Raw genomic sequence first — 18,410 nt, 5'->3', positions numbered from 1 at the left:
GTAAAAAGTAAAAAAAGCAGAAAATAAATTACCCATAACTTTATAATCAAAAGTAAGCTACTTTGAAATGTTTTGACATATTTCCTTCCAGTCTTTTTTTCTGCACATTTTACACAGTTGAAATATTTTCTCTATATAATTTTCAATCTATTTAGCATCTATCATAAGCATTTCCTCTGATATTAAAAACTCCTTGGAGACATTTTCAATGGCCAAACAACTTTCCGTGATTCAGATATATCATAATTTATTCTACATCTTCCCATTTTGAGCACTTGATATTTCTGGTTTTTCACTATAATGAAATTATAATGAACAGCCTTCTGCATAAAGTCATATTTTAGACCATTTCCTTGGGCTAAATTCCTAGGAATGAAATTACTATGTCAAAGGGCATGAACATTTTAAAATACTTAACACTCATCTAGAAAATGCATTCCATAAAAATGCTCATTTCCCCAGATCTCCACCAGGACTGAATATTCTCATTAAACAAATTTGTTAATTGTAATGCCTTTCCCTGAGATCTCCAAGCCTTAGAATAGATAGAACTCAAAGCATCGAGCCAAAATGATGGTGAACCCATAGGAAGAACTTAGTAAGAAAGCGATCAGGCTATGTGCGTCTCTATCTGTCCATACTCTCCCAGTCTTCAGTTGCTGACATCTTTCTTGCACCCTCCAGGTAAACAAACACCCCCTCCCATCACATCCTTGTTACTGAAATTCACTCAACTAGACCAGTTACTCAACCAGTTACTGATATTCATCTAATCCACCCATACACTAACACTGCTTTTAGCTGCTCTGAACATTTCTGGATTGGACTGTTCATTTCTCATAGCAACAATTCTCCCTGGGTTCTGTCTTAGCCTCAGTTCTACATTTGCCTCGAAGCTTTTTTTTTTTCTTTTTTTAAAGAGAACCACATTTTTATCTCAACTTATTATTATTTTTTAATGTTGTCCCTTGTAATATAATACCCTCCCTTATGACTTCTGGTCTTCCTGACCTCTGGCCTCTTTTTTGACTCCTCTCCTGATTCCTGTGCCCTCGCCCCAACTCAAACTAGAAAAAGTATCACCATTTTTTTTTTTTTGCCAGCATCCTCCCCAGGGAGTCAACTTTTATTCTAACTTTGATAGTCTCTCTATTAGAGAGATCCTAACTTCTTCTGTACCTCAGACTCTTCGGCTACCTGTGGACCCCTTCTCAGAATAATGGTTTTAAATACAGAAAATAAAATACACCAGTTAGACTGAATATAGCTGTCAAAATATTTAAAAATAAATGTGATATAATAAATGTATTTCATTACATACATTCTAAAACAAGATCTAAAGGCATATTAAATAACTACCATAATTTCAAAGTAGCAATGAACATGTTTCAAGAAGCTGGCAACAACTTAGCATAATATGAAAACACTTGGAACTAGTGACAAAGACAGGTTCTGCTAATATTGTTGTTCTTTGTTGCCTAAATTTATTACTGTAGGAAATGCTAACTTTCAATTAGGGGACACTAAAAATAAAACCATAATCATTTTTCCATTCACATCCAGAGATCTCCTGACTTCTATATGTGGAGCTTAAGCTAAACTCCCTTGTTCTTCTCGTAGCTTGCCCTTCTCTCAAGCCACATCGCAACTAACAATGACTCTTAGACTTCACTCCAGAGTCTAGTTTAACACCCAAGTATCCACATTAACACTTAATATTAAATTTTTTAACTTCATTTATTGGAAAACTTTCTTTTATTGTACAAATTGCTTTTGTTGGCACTCCCTCTTTCACTTAACTTGCTGGGTCAGGTCAAATCACTAGCCCATTTATTGAGCACATCTCACTGACTCGGAACCAGCCCTCACCTTCCATGGAAGGGAAACTGAAAGCATTATATTTACTTAGCCTCAACTAGAACATAAGAAAGAATATTCCAGATCCCGGAGACTCAGTGGAACCCTTTGGGCTTCAAGTGATCATCCTATTTGTCATCACAGCCAGCGGATCCAACCAGACTGCAAGAGCTGAATTGACTGCAGAACTCTTAGAAATACATGGGCCCAAGGCTCATTCTTAGAGTTTTGGAATCTAAAAAACGTCGGGTGGGATCTGGCAATCTACACTTCAATCACAAACATCCCCAGTGATTCAGACAGGCAACCAGGTCTGGGGTTACTGTGAGAGGAATTAAAAACCTCCTGAATGAATAAAAGCACACTTGAGACTCAGGACTAATAATGAGATTCTGAGGAAGGAAACTTCTAGACAGCACATAGAGAGTGAGTGACCTTTCATTAAATAAAAGTAAATCTATAAAATAGAATACCCTGAAGCCTTGCTATTATTTTAATGTTTTTAAAAATTTTGCATAACCATGTATTCATATAATGAGTAAAAAATACAAAAGTAGAGGAAATGATGTAGACCTATACTTTTTGACATTATAGAACATCCACTATATTTTGTAAAGTGATAAAGAGGTTACAAAACAAAGTATTCAAAATGATTTAACAGTTAAATACATATAATATGCATTATTCATAAAGATTTGCATAATAAAATGTCTGGAAGAAAATATACCACCTTTGTGTGGCAAGATTTCAGGTACCTAATTTTTTTTCTTTCTACTTACTGGTATTTTCTAAATTTTCTATAATGGTTACATACACATACAATTGATAAATAAAAGCAACCAACAAAAGAGTGATCTCTCTAGAAGAGAATATTCTTTGCTGGGATAGGATCTACCTGTATTTTCCAATTCTAGCCTTGCTAGAAACCTCCCAGAAGCCTGGAAACAATTCTACCCTTGGCTAAGTTAACCTCCCCCAAGGGCAGTTAGGCTTACTTGTGAGAAACTACTCTGCCACCTGGCGACTAATGCCTAGAAATGCAACCCCATCGCAGTGCTGTTAACAATGGAAAAACCTGCCCAATATATTGATAAATTTGGGAAAGAGATAAAGAGGTCGGGACCCAATGATCATGGCTGGGGGAATAAAGTGTTAGTCACAAATCAGGTGCTTTTCTCTAGAGGTAGAGAAGAGACTGCTGGGGCAGGGAACAACTGAAGATATGCTACAAGGCCAGCTCATGGGAACACTGAGCATGACGTGCAGTCACATGAAACACTACAGTTGTGAGAAGACAGCTAGTGGGGCAAGCAGCAGAGAGGATTCCAGATTAATGAAAGGGGCAATGGCTTCCACAGAAGAAAGCTGGAAATGGTTGAAACAGTATTAAGGGGCCTGGCCCAGGTACCTGCTGAGACAGATCCCAAAGGAAAGGAATACGGCGGAGGAATATGAGCCGGTGGAGGCGGGGGAAGAGGGAGAGAAAACAATTAGATAAAGTGCCGAGGGAGAAGAAGGAATAGTAGGTAATAAGCAAACAGACTCTTGTAAGGGAAAGGTATGGGGGAAACCCATTAGAGGATGTCCAACAGATACAGAATTGAAGAGGAAGGGTGAGAACATCAAGGATAATAAGCATTACAATGATAGAATCATTTATTAAGCACTTACTACCTACCAGGCAGGGCCCTAGATGCTTCGCAGGCACTCTGTGTTAACTCATTTACTCTTCTCATCAATTCTATGGGATACACATTACCTCCATTTTACAGATGAGGATGTTGAGGCACAGCAGTTAAGAAACCTGCCCCAGGTCACAGTGCTGGACTGGGATTTGAACCCAGGCCATCTGGTTCTAGAGCTTGTGCTCATAACCACTACACTATAAACTGCTTGTCTTAAAGTGAGAAATAGGGTATAACGTCGAAGGAACAAAAAGAAAAGAAGTCATGGAAGAGGTTATTTGAAGGAAATCAGGAACAGCTGATTACTTTACTCAGTGATAAGAGCCAAGTAATTGACAGCAAAAGAGCTCAAATGCCACATAAAATATATACAATTAAATAAAATACTGTGTGTAGAATCACTTAGCAATACTGGAATATTCTTTATCCATGTAAAGTGTATTCAGGCATGTAAAAATACTTTCCTAGTCAAATAAGTACTTAAAAAAAAAATCTCTCCTATTTTGAGAATTTTGAGGCAACCAAACACCAATTTTCAAAAATATGTCCTTTATGTAAACTTTTTTAGAGCTAAACTTATTCATTGGTTTCTCTGGCATCAAGCAACTACCTAGTGCATTTAGCAAGTTTCCCCTCAGAGAAAGCCGTGTCGAGTCTCCTTGAATTGCTTGTTTTGTTTAAGGCCCTAGGAATCATGTCCTTTTCCTATCAGCCTGCTTTTGGTGGAAGATCTTCAGCTCCCAGGGCTCCCTCTCTACCCTTCTTCTGGGCAGGATTTAAACTGGCAATTCACTGGATATCTGTAAATATGGTGCCCACATTTGGACAACATTCCACAATACTGCCCTTAAGTTCCTGCAGAAGTGAGGGGTGGATGCCACCCGGTTCAAGGGATGTGTTTTACATTTAGTTTGCTATTTAGGCCTGGAATATCCCAGGGGCTTAGCACTATTTCATTTAATAGCTCTGACCTATCTCCTACAAAAGACACTTTCAGAGTGGGAATCTCTCCAAAGTTTTCTTCCATAAGATGAAAGCAAAAGATTCTGAGACCAGCTGATACTTTGATTTAGAGTCACCAGCTGGTCCCAATGACTTCCTTGCCGGTTCTCATTTTATGTAGTTAAAGGAATGTGGATTGTTGGTTCTTGGAATTCCCTTGAAATCAATTCTGAGATACCCGAGGCCTCGTTGGCACCTGCCCCAATATCTCTGTAGGGTCCCATGCTCTTCTGGACTCTCAAAGATGCTGTCCTGAGCTGCTTTTTAGACTGTAGGGTGACCAGGAATTTGCTCAGGTGCCTGTTTCTGACTTGGGAACAAACACACTTTTCCTAGAAACACTGTTATAGTCAAATAAGTCTCCAGGCTTCTGTGGGTTACTTTATTCTATACAAGTGTTATTTATTTTTTAAATAAATAAATTAGGAATTACAAAATGCAAAATGTTAGTTTTTCATTGTCAATGATTCAAGAAAATGAGGCAATAAGTCCTGGGTGGAGCTGAAGACTAAAAGCCAGGCTCAGGAGTGGGCCAAAAAGCACTGGTTTGCAACCTCTAGCACACGGTCATTCTCAAGGGAAGCTGCCACCCACCCTTACTACAAGCTGCTCGTTCATCGCACACTCCAAGGCATGGGTCCCTGGTGCAATGTGCATCTTGACTCATTGGGAAAGGGATGGCAGAAGCTTGTCCTTGATGACCCTTGCTCACCTGAACCCGGAGTTGCTCTACTACATTCGATTCTTCTAATTTCGGGGGATGCTCGGGATCACTGATGGAGTGAATCAGATCAGAGATCCCACGTGCACACATGCTCACCAATGTTATAGGGAACCTGTTTGTCCTCTTCATCATGGTCATAACCACTCCCCAGAGTACTCGAAGATGAGCTGGTTAGCATTCTCTAGGCCACTCCATGCCACCACCACCACCTACCATTAAAGAACCACTGCTGGCCTGTACATATATCCCGTACGCTGTTTTCCTGAGCGCCCACAATTTGGCATAGCTCATGTTCTTCTACACACTGAATTTTTTATTTTTGGAGGTGTTTCCCTTCTCTGTCCCAGCAACTTCTTTTGTTTGGTTATTAACTGGTGTGCACTGGCCCACAGAGGACCTGCCATACTCACTCATAGAACTCATGCAGATTTCCTGTCCTGTGTTTGACACTGGGAAATTTCCCCAAAGTCTGACAACCACACCTGCTTCAATGGTATACTGTCACTGGGTGTCAGGAATAAAAACGTGTTTTCCAGTGACCTAATTCTGTGGCTTTCCCAGGCTCACTTAACATTCCAGGATCAGCCTGATTTTGTTATTTAACAACGGAGTATCCACCCCTGGCTTCTGAGTTAGGACTAAGGCATCTTCACTCATTCCATCTCCAAAGACCTAACAGTGCAGGTCAAGGCCCAGAGATTACTGCACCAGGCTTTAGGTCTGGGACTGTGGATGTGCCAAGGGAAGGGGATACAAGTTTCCCTCTGTTTTAGAATCAAGCCAGATTTCCTTCCCCTGGTCTTCTCCGAAATCAGTCCTTGCAGCATTCTCCCTTCACCTTCTCTGACACTCCAGACTCAAAGCCTTCGCTTGGCCTCTTCCCTCCCCCAACACCTCAGCCACTCACCCGTGTAGGGCTCTGCTCTGGTTGTTCCTCTGCCAAGAAAATCCTTCCACTGATCTTTGCATGGCTGGCTGCAGCTGTAATTTCGTCTTCTCTATCTCACCATCAGGGAGATAGAACCTAGCAAAGTGCAGGCCAAGGGCAAGTGCTGAGAAGGACTTGCTCTTGGTGTGGCCTTATATCAAAGTGAAGACAGCAGGGCTCTCAGCTCTCACATGCTCAGTCTTTTCTTTTCCCCTGGAGAGTCCCCTCTGCTTAGCTCCTCCTTTAGGACCTAACATCTTTGACAGGCCCCCTGAGGCAGGTACAGCATTCTTCGGGGTCACGGCTCCGGGAGCGAAGCCCCCACTCTCTCAGCAGTCCACAACTGCACATGGAGGCCTTGATGGTTATGAATTAGGGTGCTCAAGTCCAAGGCCAATATCACTCTATCTGACCACCACTGAAGCTTTCTTTAGCCAGGAAGGTTTCCCACCATTACTGCTCATGTCCCCAACACACTCAGTGCTGCACAACCTCTAGCACAGCCATCACCCCCACATCTGATTAGTTCTGTGACTTGTCAGCCTTGAATTCTAGTGGTCACACTTTTTCCTTCAGGTCCCCAAGTTGCCAATAATATCAAGATCCTCACTTGGTACCAAGATTCAAATACAATCATTTATTTTCAGCCTTCCCGTGAGAAAGTAAGCTTTTATCTATTTTTATTTGAGTAATTTTTACATGGTCAAACTATTTGGTAGATAGATTTTTAGTGTTATTGCGTTTTCTTCCCAACCTTTCAATGGTAGCCTCATGACAAATTGAACCATGTATACCTTTATCCTATCGTGCACTCTCCTGTCATCTTTTTTAAGTTTTAAAATGTGATAAAACTTGCATATAGTAACTACACAAATCTCAAGTGTACAGCTGATGACTTTTTACATATGTAAGCACCACCCCAATCAAGATGCCTCTTGTGCCTAGGAGACTCATGTTCCTCGACAGTCAGCACTCCCCACCAACCAGTGACCTGATCTAAACCATCAATTAGTTTTGCTTGTTCTTGAATTTCACATAAATGCTTTCCTATCATCTTATTTCCAAAGTTATCATGACACTTCTAAATATTTTTTTAGTGGCAAAAAAAAAAAAATAGCTTAACTAGAGCTGCTTGGAGAAAGAGTCGATTCCAAGGCTAGGGCAAAAAAAAAATATATATATAAGATAAGCCTGGAGCATCTGGTGATGCCAGAAAGTAAGAAGTACTTAAAAAATGATGAAATCAGAAAGACACCAGATCCAACTTTAAGGAGCACCCAAGGGCTAAAGCTGAGACAATCTGAACAGCAAAATAAATGACAGTGTTGGAAAACTCATCAAGTAAAATAAGTACCCATGAATCTTTTATATAAATGTTTGAATAAATAAATTGGAGAAAAGGGACAGCTCTTCGAGTAGAATATAATAAATATAGAAAGAATGATGAAAATAGAAAATCACCATTAGGCAAACATCACAGTAATGACTGTTAGAAGCAATAACCATTAACAGATGCTAAAACTCGTGGGTAAAAGGATGAGAAACCAGATAATTACATAATCTCAAAGTGTCTCTCCAGAATATACTTAATTACCAAGAGGAAAATAGTAACTTTACAAAAGTGGAGAAGCCTGGTAGACCCACCTAAGCCAAATGATCAAGGGCATCAGTAACGGGACATTCCAACACCATGTACCACGTGATATGACATCCTAAGAAGGGCATATCACCTCTGTGGTTTCTTCTCTGAAAAGCATGACCCTCATTTTTATCACAAGAAAATAAATGCCAAACAACCCTAAATTAAGGAACATTCTATAAAATAACTAACCAGTACTTCTCAAAATTTTTGAAAAATATGTCATGGAAGACAAGGAAAGACTGAGGAACTACCCCAAAGTAGGATCCTGGTCTAGAAAAAGAACATAAATGGTAAAACTGGTAAAATTCAAATAAGGTTTTTAGATTGATAGCAGTTTATCAATGTTGAGTTTCCTGGTTGGTTAACTGTAGCATGGTGTGTAAAATGTAATAATTAGTTGATATGAGTGGGGTATATGGAAATTCTGCACTATTTTTGCAACATTTTTGTAAGTAAAAAATTATTTTAAAATAAAAAGTTAAAACACATACGTCTTTAAAAACCTGAGTATGACACTCAGCCCATAGTGGGCAGGCAGCTCTTTCAGGGCTGGAGGTGGGCTCTAGGCTTCACAGACAGAGGCCCAGAGCCCCTCTCTGCTCCAGCAACCTGCACTGGTGCCCAGCCAGTTGTGGTGGTCATTAGAGCACCTCGTTTCCACAGAGACTGTGGGGTGATTTCCAGCCCCATGAGTGAGAGAGCACAAAGAGCATCATCATCAGGAGGACAACCCGGAAGCCAGAATAATGGGAGATCAAAAGGAGGACCCTGGAGGACTTCTTTTCCAGTTTCAAAAGGGCCAATTTTTGGTTAAACATTTACTTGGTGAGAAGAGAGCCTGCTGGCAATTTTCGATGAGAGGGTAGGGGTGGTGAGGGGGTGGGGGAAGTCCTGGGAAGAGGAGGAGGAGGAGATGGAGGGGGAAGAAGATCCCTGCCTATGAGCAGCTACTATATAAGCATGGATTCCGGGTCTCTGTCACTTATTTCCTCAGTGATCTCAGCCTAGTTACTTAATCTCGCTGTGACTCAGTTTCCCCATTTATAGAATGAGGGTAGTAATTCTGTGGGGACTGACTGTTCAAGAATTAAATGAATTAACCCACGAAAGCATTTAGAATAGTGCTTGGTACATTAAAAGTGCTAAGGATTAATTATTACACTGAACTTTATGAAATTGCCAATATTTGACCATTTTGACATATAACAACAATTCTATAAAATGCAACCTAATATTATCATAATTATTCTATTACACCAACCCAGGCTAAGGGCCAGAATTACTGCAGTCTCCTCTACTACGAAAGAGGCTTGGCCCCGCTCTGCTGGAAGCTCTCATTTCCAGTGGTCCAGAGGATGGCGCCATCCTGCTCCTACAGCAGCCTCAAGTTCCCTTGCTTAGAAGTCTCGGGAGGGAAAACTGATAATGTGATCCTCCTATTGTTAGCTTTTGGTCCCCTCTCTCAGGCAGTGTGACTCCAGACAACTGCTTGGTCAGGGAGAAGCAAGTGCCTGTCCTTCTGGGGGCTCTCACCACAGCTGGGACATTGCCCTCGGCCCCTGCACCTCCTCTCCAGCCCCATTTGTTCATCCAGCTTGGCAGTTTCACCCAGGATTAGCCGAGCATGGTTTACTCAGGTGAGTTAAAATCACTCAGACTTGGGTTTCTAAAGCTCCGTCTTCACTTTACCGCTTCTCAGATTCAGGAATATATTACAGGGAGCAATAATAATGATAAGCAGCTCACTGTTTTAAGGGCTATATGCATAGTATACCATTCTAACAGTTCCACATGTGTTAATTTGCATAATCTTCATAATAGCCCAAGGAGGCAGGTACCCTTATCCCCATTTCACAGGTAAGAAAACAGGCATACTGAGAGCCAATTTACTTCTTAAGGTTACACACCTAGAAAAGTGGCAGAGCTAGGATTTGACCCTAGGCAGATCGGTTCCAGAGACCAGGGATTAACACTGTGCTACTCTGCATAGTCCTCAACTTTAGAAGGAGGGTCGCCACTTCCCAACACCCTCCACTGGCTCCCTCACGGTGGGCTCTTCTTCCCTATTCTTTAAGGACGGTAAGTGGCTGTTCTGCTAATACTGCTCCAACTCTAACTTTTACCTCTGCAGCTACTTCATCTCTGCAGTTTTCCTTAGAGTCACTGCAGCTTTTAGTCCTAAAATGTCTCTCTCCCAGGCTAGGCCTGTTGGGCTCTTTAGGATACCTGTATTCACTGACAGACCTTCTTTTGCTTCGATTTAATTACAGGTGGCCCTTTTCTCTACAGAGGTCACGGGCCAATATCTTACCATCTCACACAATGCTCTTGTGGCCTTTTCCCTCACACCTGTGCCATGCTTCTGTTTCCTAAGGTTACCTCCTGTCTATCCTAACACAGCCAGACACATTTTTTTCCCTTTTATTATTCATAGAATTATAGGATTGTAGGGCTGGGAGGAACTCTGCAGATTATACAGCTTCATCGCCCATTCTATTTTGTTTAAAAGAAAGAGGTGACACTCCTCCCCGAGGATGTTAGCACAGCAGCAGACAAAAAACCCCAGTTATTCTGTGGGTTATTGTAGAAAGACCTCAAATCCATCAGATAATCGAATGTGCTACCCAATAAAAACCATCTCTAACACAGTTTTAAAGTCATAGGCTATTGTCCTATGCTCTGTCAATACTGTGAATTGCTAAAAGCCATTTTTAGAATCACCTCCACCTCCCTGAGCTAATCCGGGAAGCACTTTTATCACATATGACAAGGCCCTCCGAGCCTGGCTCACGCTAACTAAATTAGGTTCCATGCTCTCGATATCCTGCTCCACCTCAGCCACATTATCAGAATTGATAGCTCACTCGGCACACGGCCACTGCCGCCCCTTGTGCTCGTTTATCCTAGGATGTCACATATGCCGCTTGTTGGCAAAAACAGTGGCTCTTCATCAGCTGCCTGCAGCTGTGGCGCCAGAGCTAGCATCTCCTCACAGAAGCCCACCCTTTCCTTTTCTTCCAGAGCCTTTACTTGGGCAAGTCTGGCCCTGTCTTTCCATCTATCTGCTGAACAGGCTTCTGCTTTAGCCACCTAACACCACTTACAAAGTGGCACTGCTCATGGATCACATGAAGATGCGGCTGCTCTCCAGAACACCTGTTATTAATTAGAAATTAGGAAAACATTCAACCTTCTCTGGTTTTCTTCCCTCTGCTTTTAAAGGAAATACATGCCCATTAAAAAGCAAACAAAAACTCCCAGTTGAGAAACGTACAAAGCAGTAAAACAAAAGCCCACTACTGCCCCCAGAGATAACGACTATGAACCACCTCCAGGCTTTTCTCTCCGCAGACTACGGAGCCGGAGCCGGGCAATCTCTCTCCTCCACCCCCACTTCCCCTGTCCTGGGCCCCCTGGAGCAGCTGCCTGCGGTCCCACCACCTAACATTCGCCTTTCTTCAGTGTTCTTCACATCCCCACCCAAGGCTTCCAGGACACTGCACTCTCACTGGTCATCCCCGCTGCCTCCTTTGTTCTGCCCACCTCCTCTCCCTGGCCTTTTTGTGTAAGAGTGCGCCAGGGCTCAGGCCTGGTCCTCGTCTCTCTTCTGTCCACACTCACTTTCTTAGGGATCTTACCCACTATCCAAGCTTTAAAGACCATCTAGCAAAAGGCTTCTAAACATACATGTCCAGTCCAGACTTCTCTGTCTTCCAAACTCCAGACTTGTAAATTTTATTTCCTACTCTACATCTCTGTTTAAATGCCTAATGGCAGTTAAAATTCAGTATGCTCAAAACTGACCTCCAGATCTTCCTCCATAAACCTGATTCCCCTAAAGCCTTCTTATGAACTGTAAAGTCATGCTGACTTACCTCTATTAGGAATTCCTGTTGGCTCTACTTCTCACATCTCCACTGCTACCATCCAGGTCTAGGTCACCCTCACGTCTCACCTAGAGGACTCCAATAGCCTCCTAGGTGGTCTCCTGCTTCCACCTTTGCCCACACCTACAGTCTATATGGAAGCCCCAGTGAGCCTTTGAAAATGTAAATCAGATTGTGTCCCTCCACTGCTCAAGACCCTCTTCTGGATCCCCTTCCACTCAGAGTAAAAGCCAAAGTCTTTCCAGTGTCTACAAAGTCTTTGTGATCTGGGTCCCTTGTTAAGTTCTCTGGCCTCACCTCTTCCTACTCTTCCTCTGGACCACTCTGCTCCAGGCCACACTGGCCCCCATCATGATTCCTAAAACGGCAGGCACACCACTGCTTTAAGGCCTTTGCCCTGGCTATTTCCTCTGCCTGGACACTCTTTCCCCAGATGTCCACATCTGGCTCCTTCACCTTCCCCAAGCCTTTGCTCAAATGTCACCTTCCAAGTGAGCCTATCCTGACTACTTTATATGAAACTGCGACCTGTCCTTTCCCCAATAATAACCCCTTTACCTTGCTCTACATTAAAAAATTTTCTTTATCACCTTCTAACATTCTTTTAAATGTATTATACTTTTGTTTATTGTAAGTCTCTCCCCACCTAGTATATAAGCTCTATGAGAACACAGATGTCTGTCTGTTTTACTTTCCAATATATCCTACACCTTCAGTGTCTAGCATGTGGCAGGCATTCAACAGATGCTTATGAATGAATGACTGGAGGTCTCTCAGGCCCGCCCAGCAGCTCTTCAGGCTCTAGGGCACTAAGGCCCTTTCTACTGAAGAGCTCTGGGCCCCGATGACTCCCTGCCAACCGGGAGTGGCAACCACTTCTGAAAACGCTTTCTCCTCTCCTTTTCCCAGACCTGCTGTAGCCCACTAATAGGATAACCTCCACTCTGATGCTCATCGCAGCCCAGGCTGAGCTCCTGTCTACTCACCTGAAAGTCCTCCTCATCCAAGATCTCTTTTCTCCACTTGATCAAGAAAGCTGCACACACGTAGAGATGAAAGTGTGAGAACCCTTCTGGTTCAGACTGAAAAAGCAAAAAACAGAGTTAGGTCTCTAAGCAAGAAGCTAGCTCTAATCCTCTCAGTTCCAATCCTTCTGCAAGGTGGGAAAGCAGCGTAGCACCCCTTTCTGGCTGGACAAACTGAGGACGGAAGAACAGAGGCCCTGCCCATGAGGCTAAGGCTGACACAGAAGTAGAAAGAAGGTGGGGGGGGGGGGAGCTTCTGAGCAGCCACACTCCACACCAGGGCAGGGAGTGGGTGCCTCAGGGACAGTCTGGCATGGAGAAGGCAGGGACTCTCTTCATACCTGGTATGTGTCCCACAGGCGGATGGTGCAGCGAAGGGGAAGCTCCCGCATAAGCAGGTTGTTCATCCAACGAAAGGCAAACTGTAGGTATTCGACCTCGTACCTCCTGAAGTGATTATGTACCTGCTCTGAAACAGGAAGTGTCATTGGCCCTGGGAGCACAACTTAGAGGATTAGACTCTGAAAAAGTCGCATGAACCAAGAAAGCAGTTTCCATTTCTTTACATCCCTTCCCTGGGTAAGCCAGACAGAGGGGCCAGACTGGCATTGGACTGTCCTTCATGATTGATTCCGCCATCTCACAACAACACTGCATGGCCTCAGCCTGCACACAGTAGAACTATTTTAACATCCCATAGTAATGTTCTAGCTACCTTTCTTCCTTCACAAGGCTGCTCTAGCCACAAAGCAGGACTATAAGATTCACTTGGATGCCTGACCTTATTATTCATCAGAGAAAGAGCCAGAATGGAAAAGAACTGGGGGTCACCTTGGCCACCCTCCTGCCGGTGAGGATTTCCTCTTCAGCATCCCTGACAGATTGGAGCTAGCAGGGACTCACACCCTGCCAGTGACGGGCCCACTGACTCTACTCAAGGACAGCCTCTCCTGCTAAAGTATTAAGTGATTCGCCAGAAAGTCCTTCCCCATATTCATCAGAAACTAGCTCCCTCCTAATCCCCATCACATGGTAGCTGTGTGATGTCCTAGAACCCCTAAAACAAACCTGACCCTGTTCTACATGACAGCCCTTCAAATAATACTTAATAGGATGTTTAAAAAAATCACTATCTTCCTTAGTTTCCTAATCTATAAAATGGGGATAGTCATTCATACCTCAGAAGGTTTAGGAAAGGATAAAGTGAGAAAATAGAAGTGCTTACAACAGCACCTGGCATGTGGTAAATACTTAATACAGTTTTTGAAAGAATTAGCATTAACAATGGTTATTTCTGGGGAGTAGAATTTAAGGAAGGGGGAGAATTTTCATTTTTTGTTTTGTGTTTTTCTGAATTGTTCAAATTTTTATAATAAGTATTACTACTGTAATTCAAAGAATAAAGATACAGACACTTAAAAATCCACTATCCTGAAGTACTATGCCTTTATTTATCATGTATGTGTGAGGGCAGAAAAAACAAGAACAGGGCAGACAGTGGCAGAAACCACAACCTCTGCCCTCTGTAACCCAACTGCTGACCAGCCTATCAGACAGCTCAGCAGCCTTGCTCACGGCAGGGCGCGCCCTGTACCAGGATCCAGGTGAGGGATACAAGAGACCTAGATGTGGGTCCTGCCACAGGGCTAGCAGCTGGGTCAGGGTGATAAGAGGAAAAAACCAACCCACACATGATGTAGAGGAAAACAACTGTGAATAAGCAAATGAGCTGAGAAGACTGAAATCTTGGGTCCTAGAAGAAAGCTGAAGTGAGTGGAACAAATCCATGAAAAGAGACCTGGGGAAAGGAGAGAGAAAGAGAAAAAAGGCCAAGCTTATCCAAAGCAGAAAATCCATAACTAGGAAAACTGGGAAGTGAGACCTATTAGCTGGTGTAGGACCTGGTGAAGTCCTAAAGAAGCTTTACAACTTAACTGGTGCTAGGGAACCCACTTAACAGACCTTCATGAAACTTAACTCTGACTTCTCTCCCTGGGCCTCAGTTTCTTCGTCAGTCAAGAGCAGGGCTTCCTGAGTTGCCTTTTAGTTATAATATTCCATGATTCCCAGCCAGAGCCAAGGAATTGCTGTAAGGCTCCTGTTTCTAAAAGACATTAAGCTTCAGGAAGAGCTATGTCTCATTTCCCCTGGCTCAAACAGGTCCCAGGGAGCTATGGGAAGTCCTGCTGGGGTGTCAGCCAGACTTGAGGACCATGTGTCAAGCCCAAGAGTCCTGAGTTACATTACCACTTGTAGGACAAGTCACACTACAGATAAGACTCTAAAAGCAATGGAGAGCCACAGGAAGTTTCAGAGCAGAAAAGGGATGTGACCAGAACAATGCATTAGAAAGATGCAGTTGTGTGACAGAAGGTTTAGAAGAAGAAAGAATATGGAGGAGGCATGGCTGGACCAGAGGAGTGGCTAGGAAAATGGAGAAGAAAGGGTAAATTTGAGGAGAGATGCTAAAGGAGAACTAATAGAACTCGGTGACAGAAAACTAAGGAGAAAAAAGAATCTGAGATAACAGCAGAGTTCTCACTTCACATTCCTGTTGGGATTTGGAAGGATTCCTGTGCCACCAACAGCACAGAGTGGAAATGGTCATGCCTGGGAAAGGGTCTGGGGAAGAGTCCCATAGCATAACTTGCTTGCTATTACTAGAGAACTACTGTTCCTCTGAGCCTACCATCAATCCGGCTGACAAGCTCTTCCAGTGCCTTGACCTTCTTCTGGATCCCTGGTTGTGCAAAGGTGTAGTTATCCTGCAAATGACATAGAGCCTAGGATAAACAGAACGCCAAACAGTCATGCTACCACCCCTTGAGTTCATGGAAACACATTTAAAAGCACAAGCTGTTTTTCCAAAGCCAGTGCCAGTGTTTGGGGAAACAACAGAATCTACAGAACAGCAGAATATGAGTAAAGCCTAACAGATCCCTGCACTGTGGAAGCACACCACATGGCCCGGGTGCACAGCAGAAAGGAAGGGTATGCTCTAATGACAAAGCCAGGGCAACATGGAGACTTCCTGAGACTCCAGGGGACACCAGATCATTGCCTTTTGAAAGCTGTAAAGATAATGAGAAAGGTAGAGATGGATGGACCAAAAAGAGGTAGTAGTGCCATGCAGGGGGGTGGGGGGGCAGGGCTGTCTGATACAGAAGAACAATTAGGAATGCAAAGGCCCACAGGAACCCCTGGACCCAGGCGTCCCACAAGAGCAGAACCAGCTCACCTGGATCCCATCCAGCAGCTTGCTCATGCACCAAAAGCTGTCAGCTTCGATGCTCCGCAGCATGTCCTGAGATAAGTTGGTCACGTCAAAGTTCTCCACATCCTCTTCTGTAAAACAAAAGGTGAAGAAAGTCCAGAGGTCTTCTCTAGAAAATGGAGAGAAAAAGACAGAGTCTAGTATCTTCAGTGGAGTCCCTCAGGCCAGGGGACAACCGGGCTAATCTGACACCAAGGAACAACGGTCGGCCTGACCCCTGCCTCATCAGGTGGACAATATGTCCCAACAAAGCTCTTAAGGATCTCATGACAACGTTGAATAGGCCACTTCCCATACCAATTCCACTGGGTCCAACATATCTTTCTCTTCCCCTGCATTTGTTCATTCAGTTTGAGAAAAAGATACTTCAGGCTTCACATCCAATGAGCTGTACCCAGCCCCCTGGAGATGGTCTGGAAATATTATTTGATTTCAAAAATTCGGTGAGCTGTCTAGCAACTTATCTGTAGTGAGAACAGCTAGGATTAGATTGCCCCCATAATTCCTGTTTAAAGATGGAATCCCCAAATTCTGACATAGCAGACCCATAGCCTCACCACTCAGAAGTGAAGATGAGCATGTAAAAAAAGATGGCCCAAACGTGTGGTAGCTTCTAGAATTTAATTCCACCAAGCTGGTAGTTCCTACAATAGGGTGATTTCTATAAAACATCAGTCCTAAAGGATACCAAAGAAAAAAGGGGTTCCATTGACAAAGACAGTTGAGAAATGCTGCATTATATAGCCTCATCTTGGGGAGTCACAAAGATCACAGCAAACAAAAGGATTTGAGAAATTATAAGAAATTTTCCATTAAGTAAATGTGTTTAACTAACTTTGCTTATCATCCAACATTTCCCAAAACTCTTAAGCCATGGGACTTGTTTTAAAGAAGACCATCTATTAGCTCTCATGAAACCCCACACCAAGTAACAGGAGTGAGAAGTTGCCTGTCTGGCTAAGATCCAAGAGGGGAGAACGTAAGGAGTCCTCTAGAAACCCAAAGAAGAAAAAGGCCATGTGATGTTTCCTTCCTGCCTCAGAGAGGTGGAAGTCCTAAGAAAGGCTCTCTGTGCCTGCCAAGACAGTCTGCCTCAACCCACGGGCTCCTGCAGGCCTGTCAGATGCCACTCACAGAAACGTTCAGGCCCTTCAGTTCTGCACCCAGGCAGTTACTTTCCTTCAATCCGCAAATCCTATTTTGAAAACAGGACATTCACTACAGCCCCTAGTGCTGCAGAGACACGGGCATCTAAAAAAATGTACTCAGAATCCAGCCTTTTATTTATGAGAATTATTACTAAGACTTACAACTGAACCTCGAGACAACATTTCACGACTCGCAGATTCTCATCCTGTATAAATGGCATTTTTAAATGGACATCAAGGGCTACAAAAATCCTTTTGCAGTACGTGGGGTGCTCTATCAGAAAAGCTATGATCCTGGGAACAACCTAAAGTTAGACTCAAAGTACAGACACAGTTAATACATGTACAGTGCTAAAAGGGCCTGGCACACAGTAGGCACGATATAGTTTATTTTAGATGAAGTTTATTAGGAATTTGTAATGACATGGAAACATATGTTACTCTGTTAAGGAAAAAGAGTAAGGTACAAAATTTATGGTATACTCTCAATTACTGTACATACAATATTTATGTGTTTACATAAGCACAGTAGAAAGACAAAATATATCACGAGGTTTACAGTGCTTATTCCCCAGGTGGTAGAAATAAAGGATTTTATTTTCTTTAAGCTTTACTAGACTTTTCAAAATTCCTACAATAAGCATAATCTTTATAGTCAGGAAAAAATGTATATTATTTTAGAAAAAAGAGCTATAATTGACTACACCTGCCTTTTATCACCAAAAAAAGAATTAAAAAGATTTTTTCTTTTTTTTTAATTTACGCGAAGCCTACAGAAACTAAGACTTCAGATAATATATAAAGGTCCACTTGAGAAATCACACTGAGGAAGAAAAAACCTTCCAAGAAATATCATCTTTTTTTCCCCCCCTAACTTAAGCACTTATTATGTAATGTCTTTGGGGAGTGGCCACATCACAATATTAATTTAGTTAAATAATACTGGGCTCTAAGACCCAGCTCAGATTCTTCCTTTTCCTTTTTGCTTCGTATCACATGTCTAAGCTCTTTGCGTGTGTCCGTACATACCTCTAGTTCATTGCTCCATGTGTGCCAGGGACAGATATCCAACTGCCTCCAAGTCCCACTACAATAAACCATGCCTTGAGGAACTGTCCTGTCAAACCAGTGGAGAACTGCTCTGGGCCACAGGTTCAGGCAGACCTAACCCACAGGTACTGCCAGACCCCTCTCCAGGACCAGACCCACAGCAGTGCATGAGGGGAATATCATTTCCT

The 18,410-nt window shown here is 42.9% G+C and overlaps 1 protein-coding gene across 2 annotated transcripts in view; it reads right to left on the bottom strand.

Moving 5' to 3' along the window:
* The window catches only part of TBC1D22B (TBC1 domain family member 22B), a 61,171-nt gene that overhangs the window by 4,557 nt on the left and 38,204 nt on the right, over positions 1–18,410 (bottom strand). The window contains exons 9-12 of one of the 2 annotated variants that reach the window (XM_016152676.2): positions 15,989–16,095; positions 15,440–15,515; positions 13,092–13,219; positions 12,712–12,807 (exon numbers count right to left, since the gene is read on the bottom strand). In XM_016152676.2, coding sequence (XP_016008162.1) covers positions 12,712–12,807; positions 13,092–13,219; positions 15,440–15,515; positions 15,989–16,095 — 407 coding nt within the window. Of the gene's footprint in view, positions 1–12,711; positions 12,808–13,091; positions 13,220–15,439; positions 15,516–15,988; positions 16,134–18,410 lie in introns of both variants that reach the window. The other variant, XM_016152677.2, reaches the window with a different exon arrangement.

Source organism: Rousettus aegyptiacus, unplaced genomic scaffold (genome assembly GCF_014176215.1).
Source record: "Rousettus aegyptiacus isolate mRouAeg1 unplaced genomic scaffold, mRouAeg1.p scaffold_m13_p_1, whole genome shotgun sequence".
Lineage (NCBI taxonomy): Eukaryota > Metazoa > Chordata > Mammalia > Chiroptera > Pteropodidae > Rousettus > Rousettus aegyptiacus.
The sequence above is the reverse complement of the archived record's forward strand: the minus strand, read 5'-3'. Positions and strand labels throughout refer to the sequence as shown.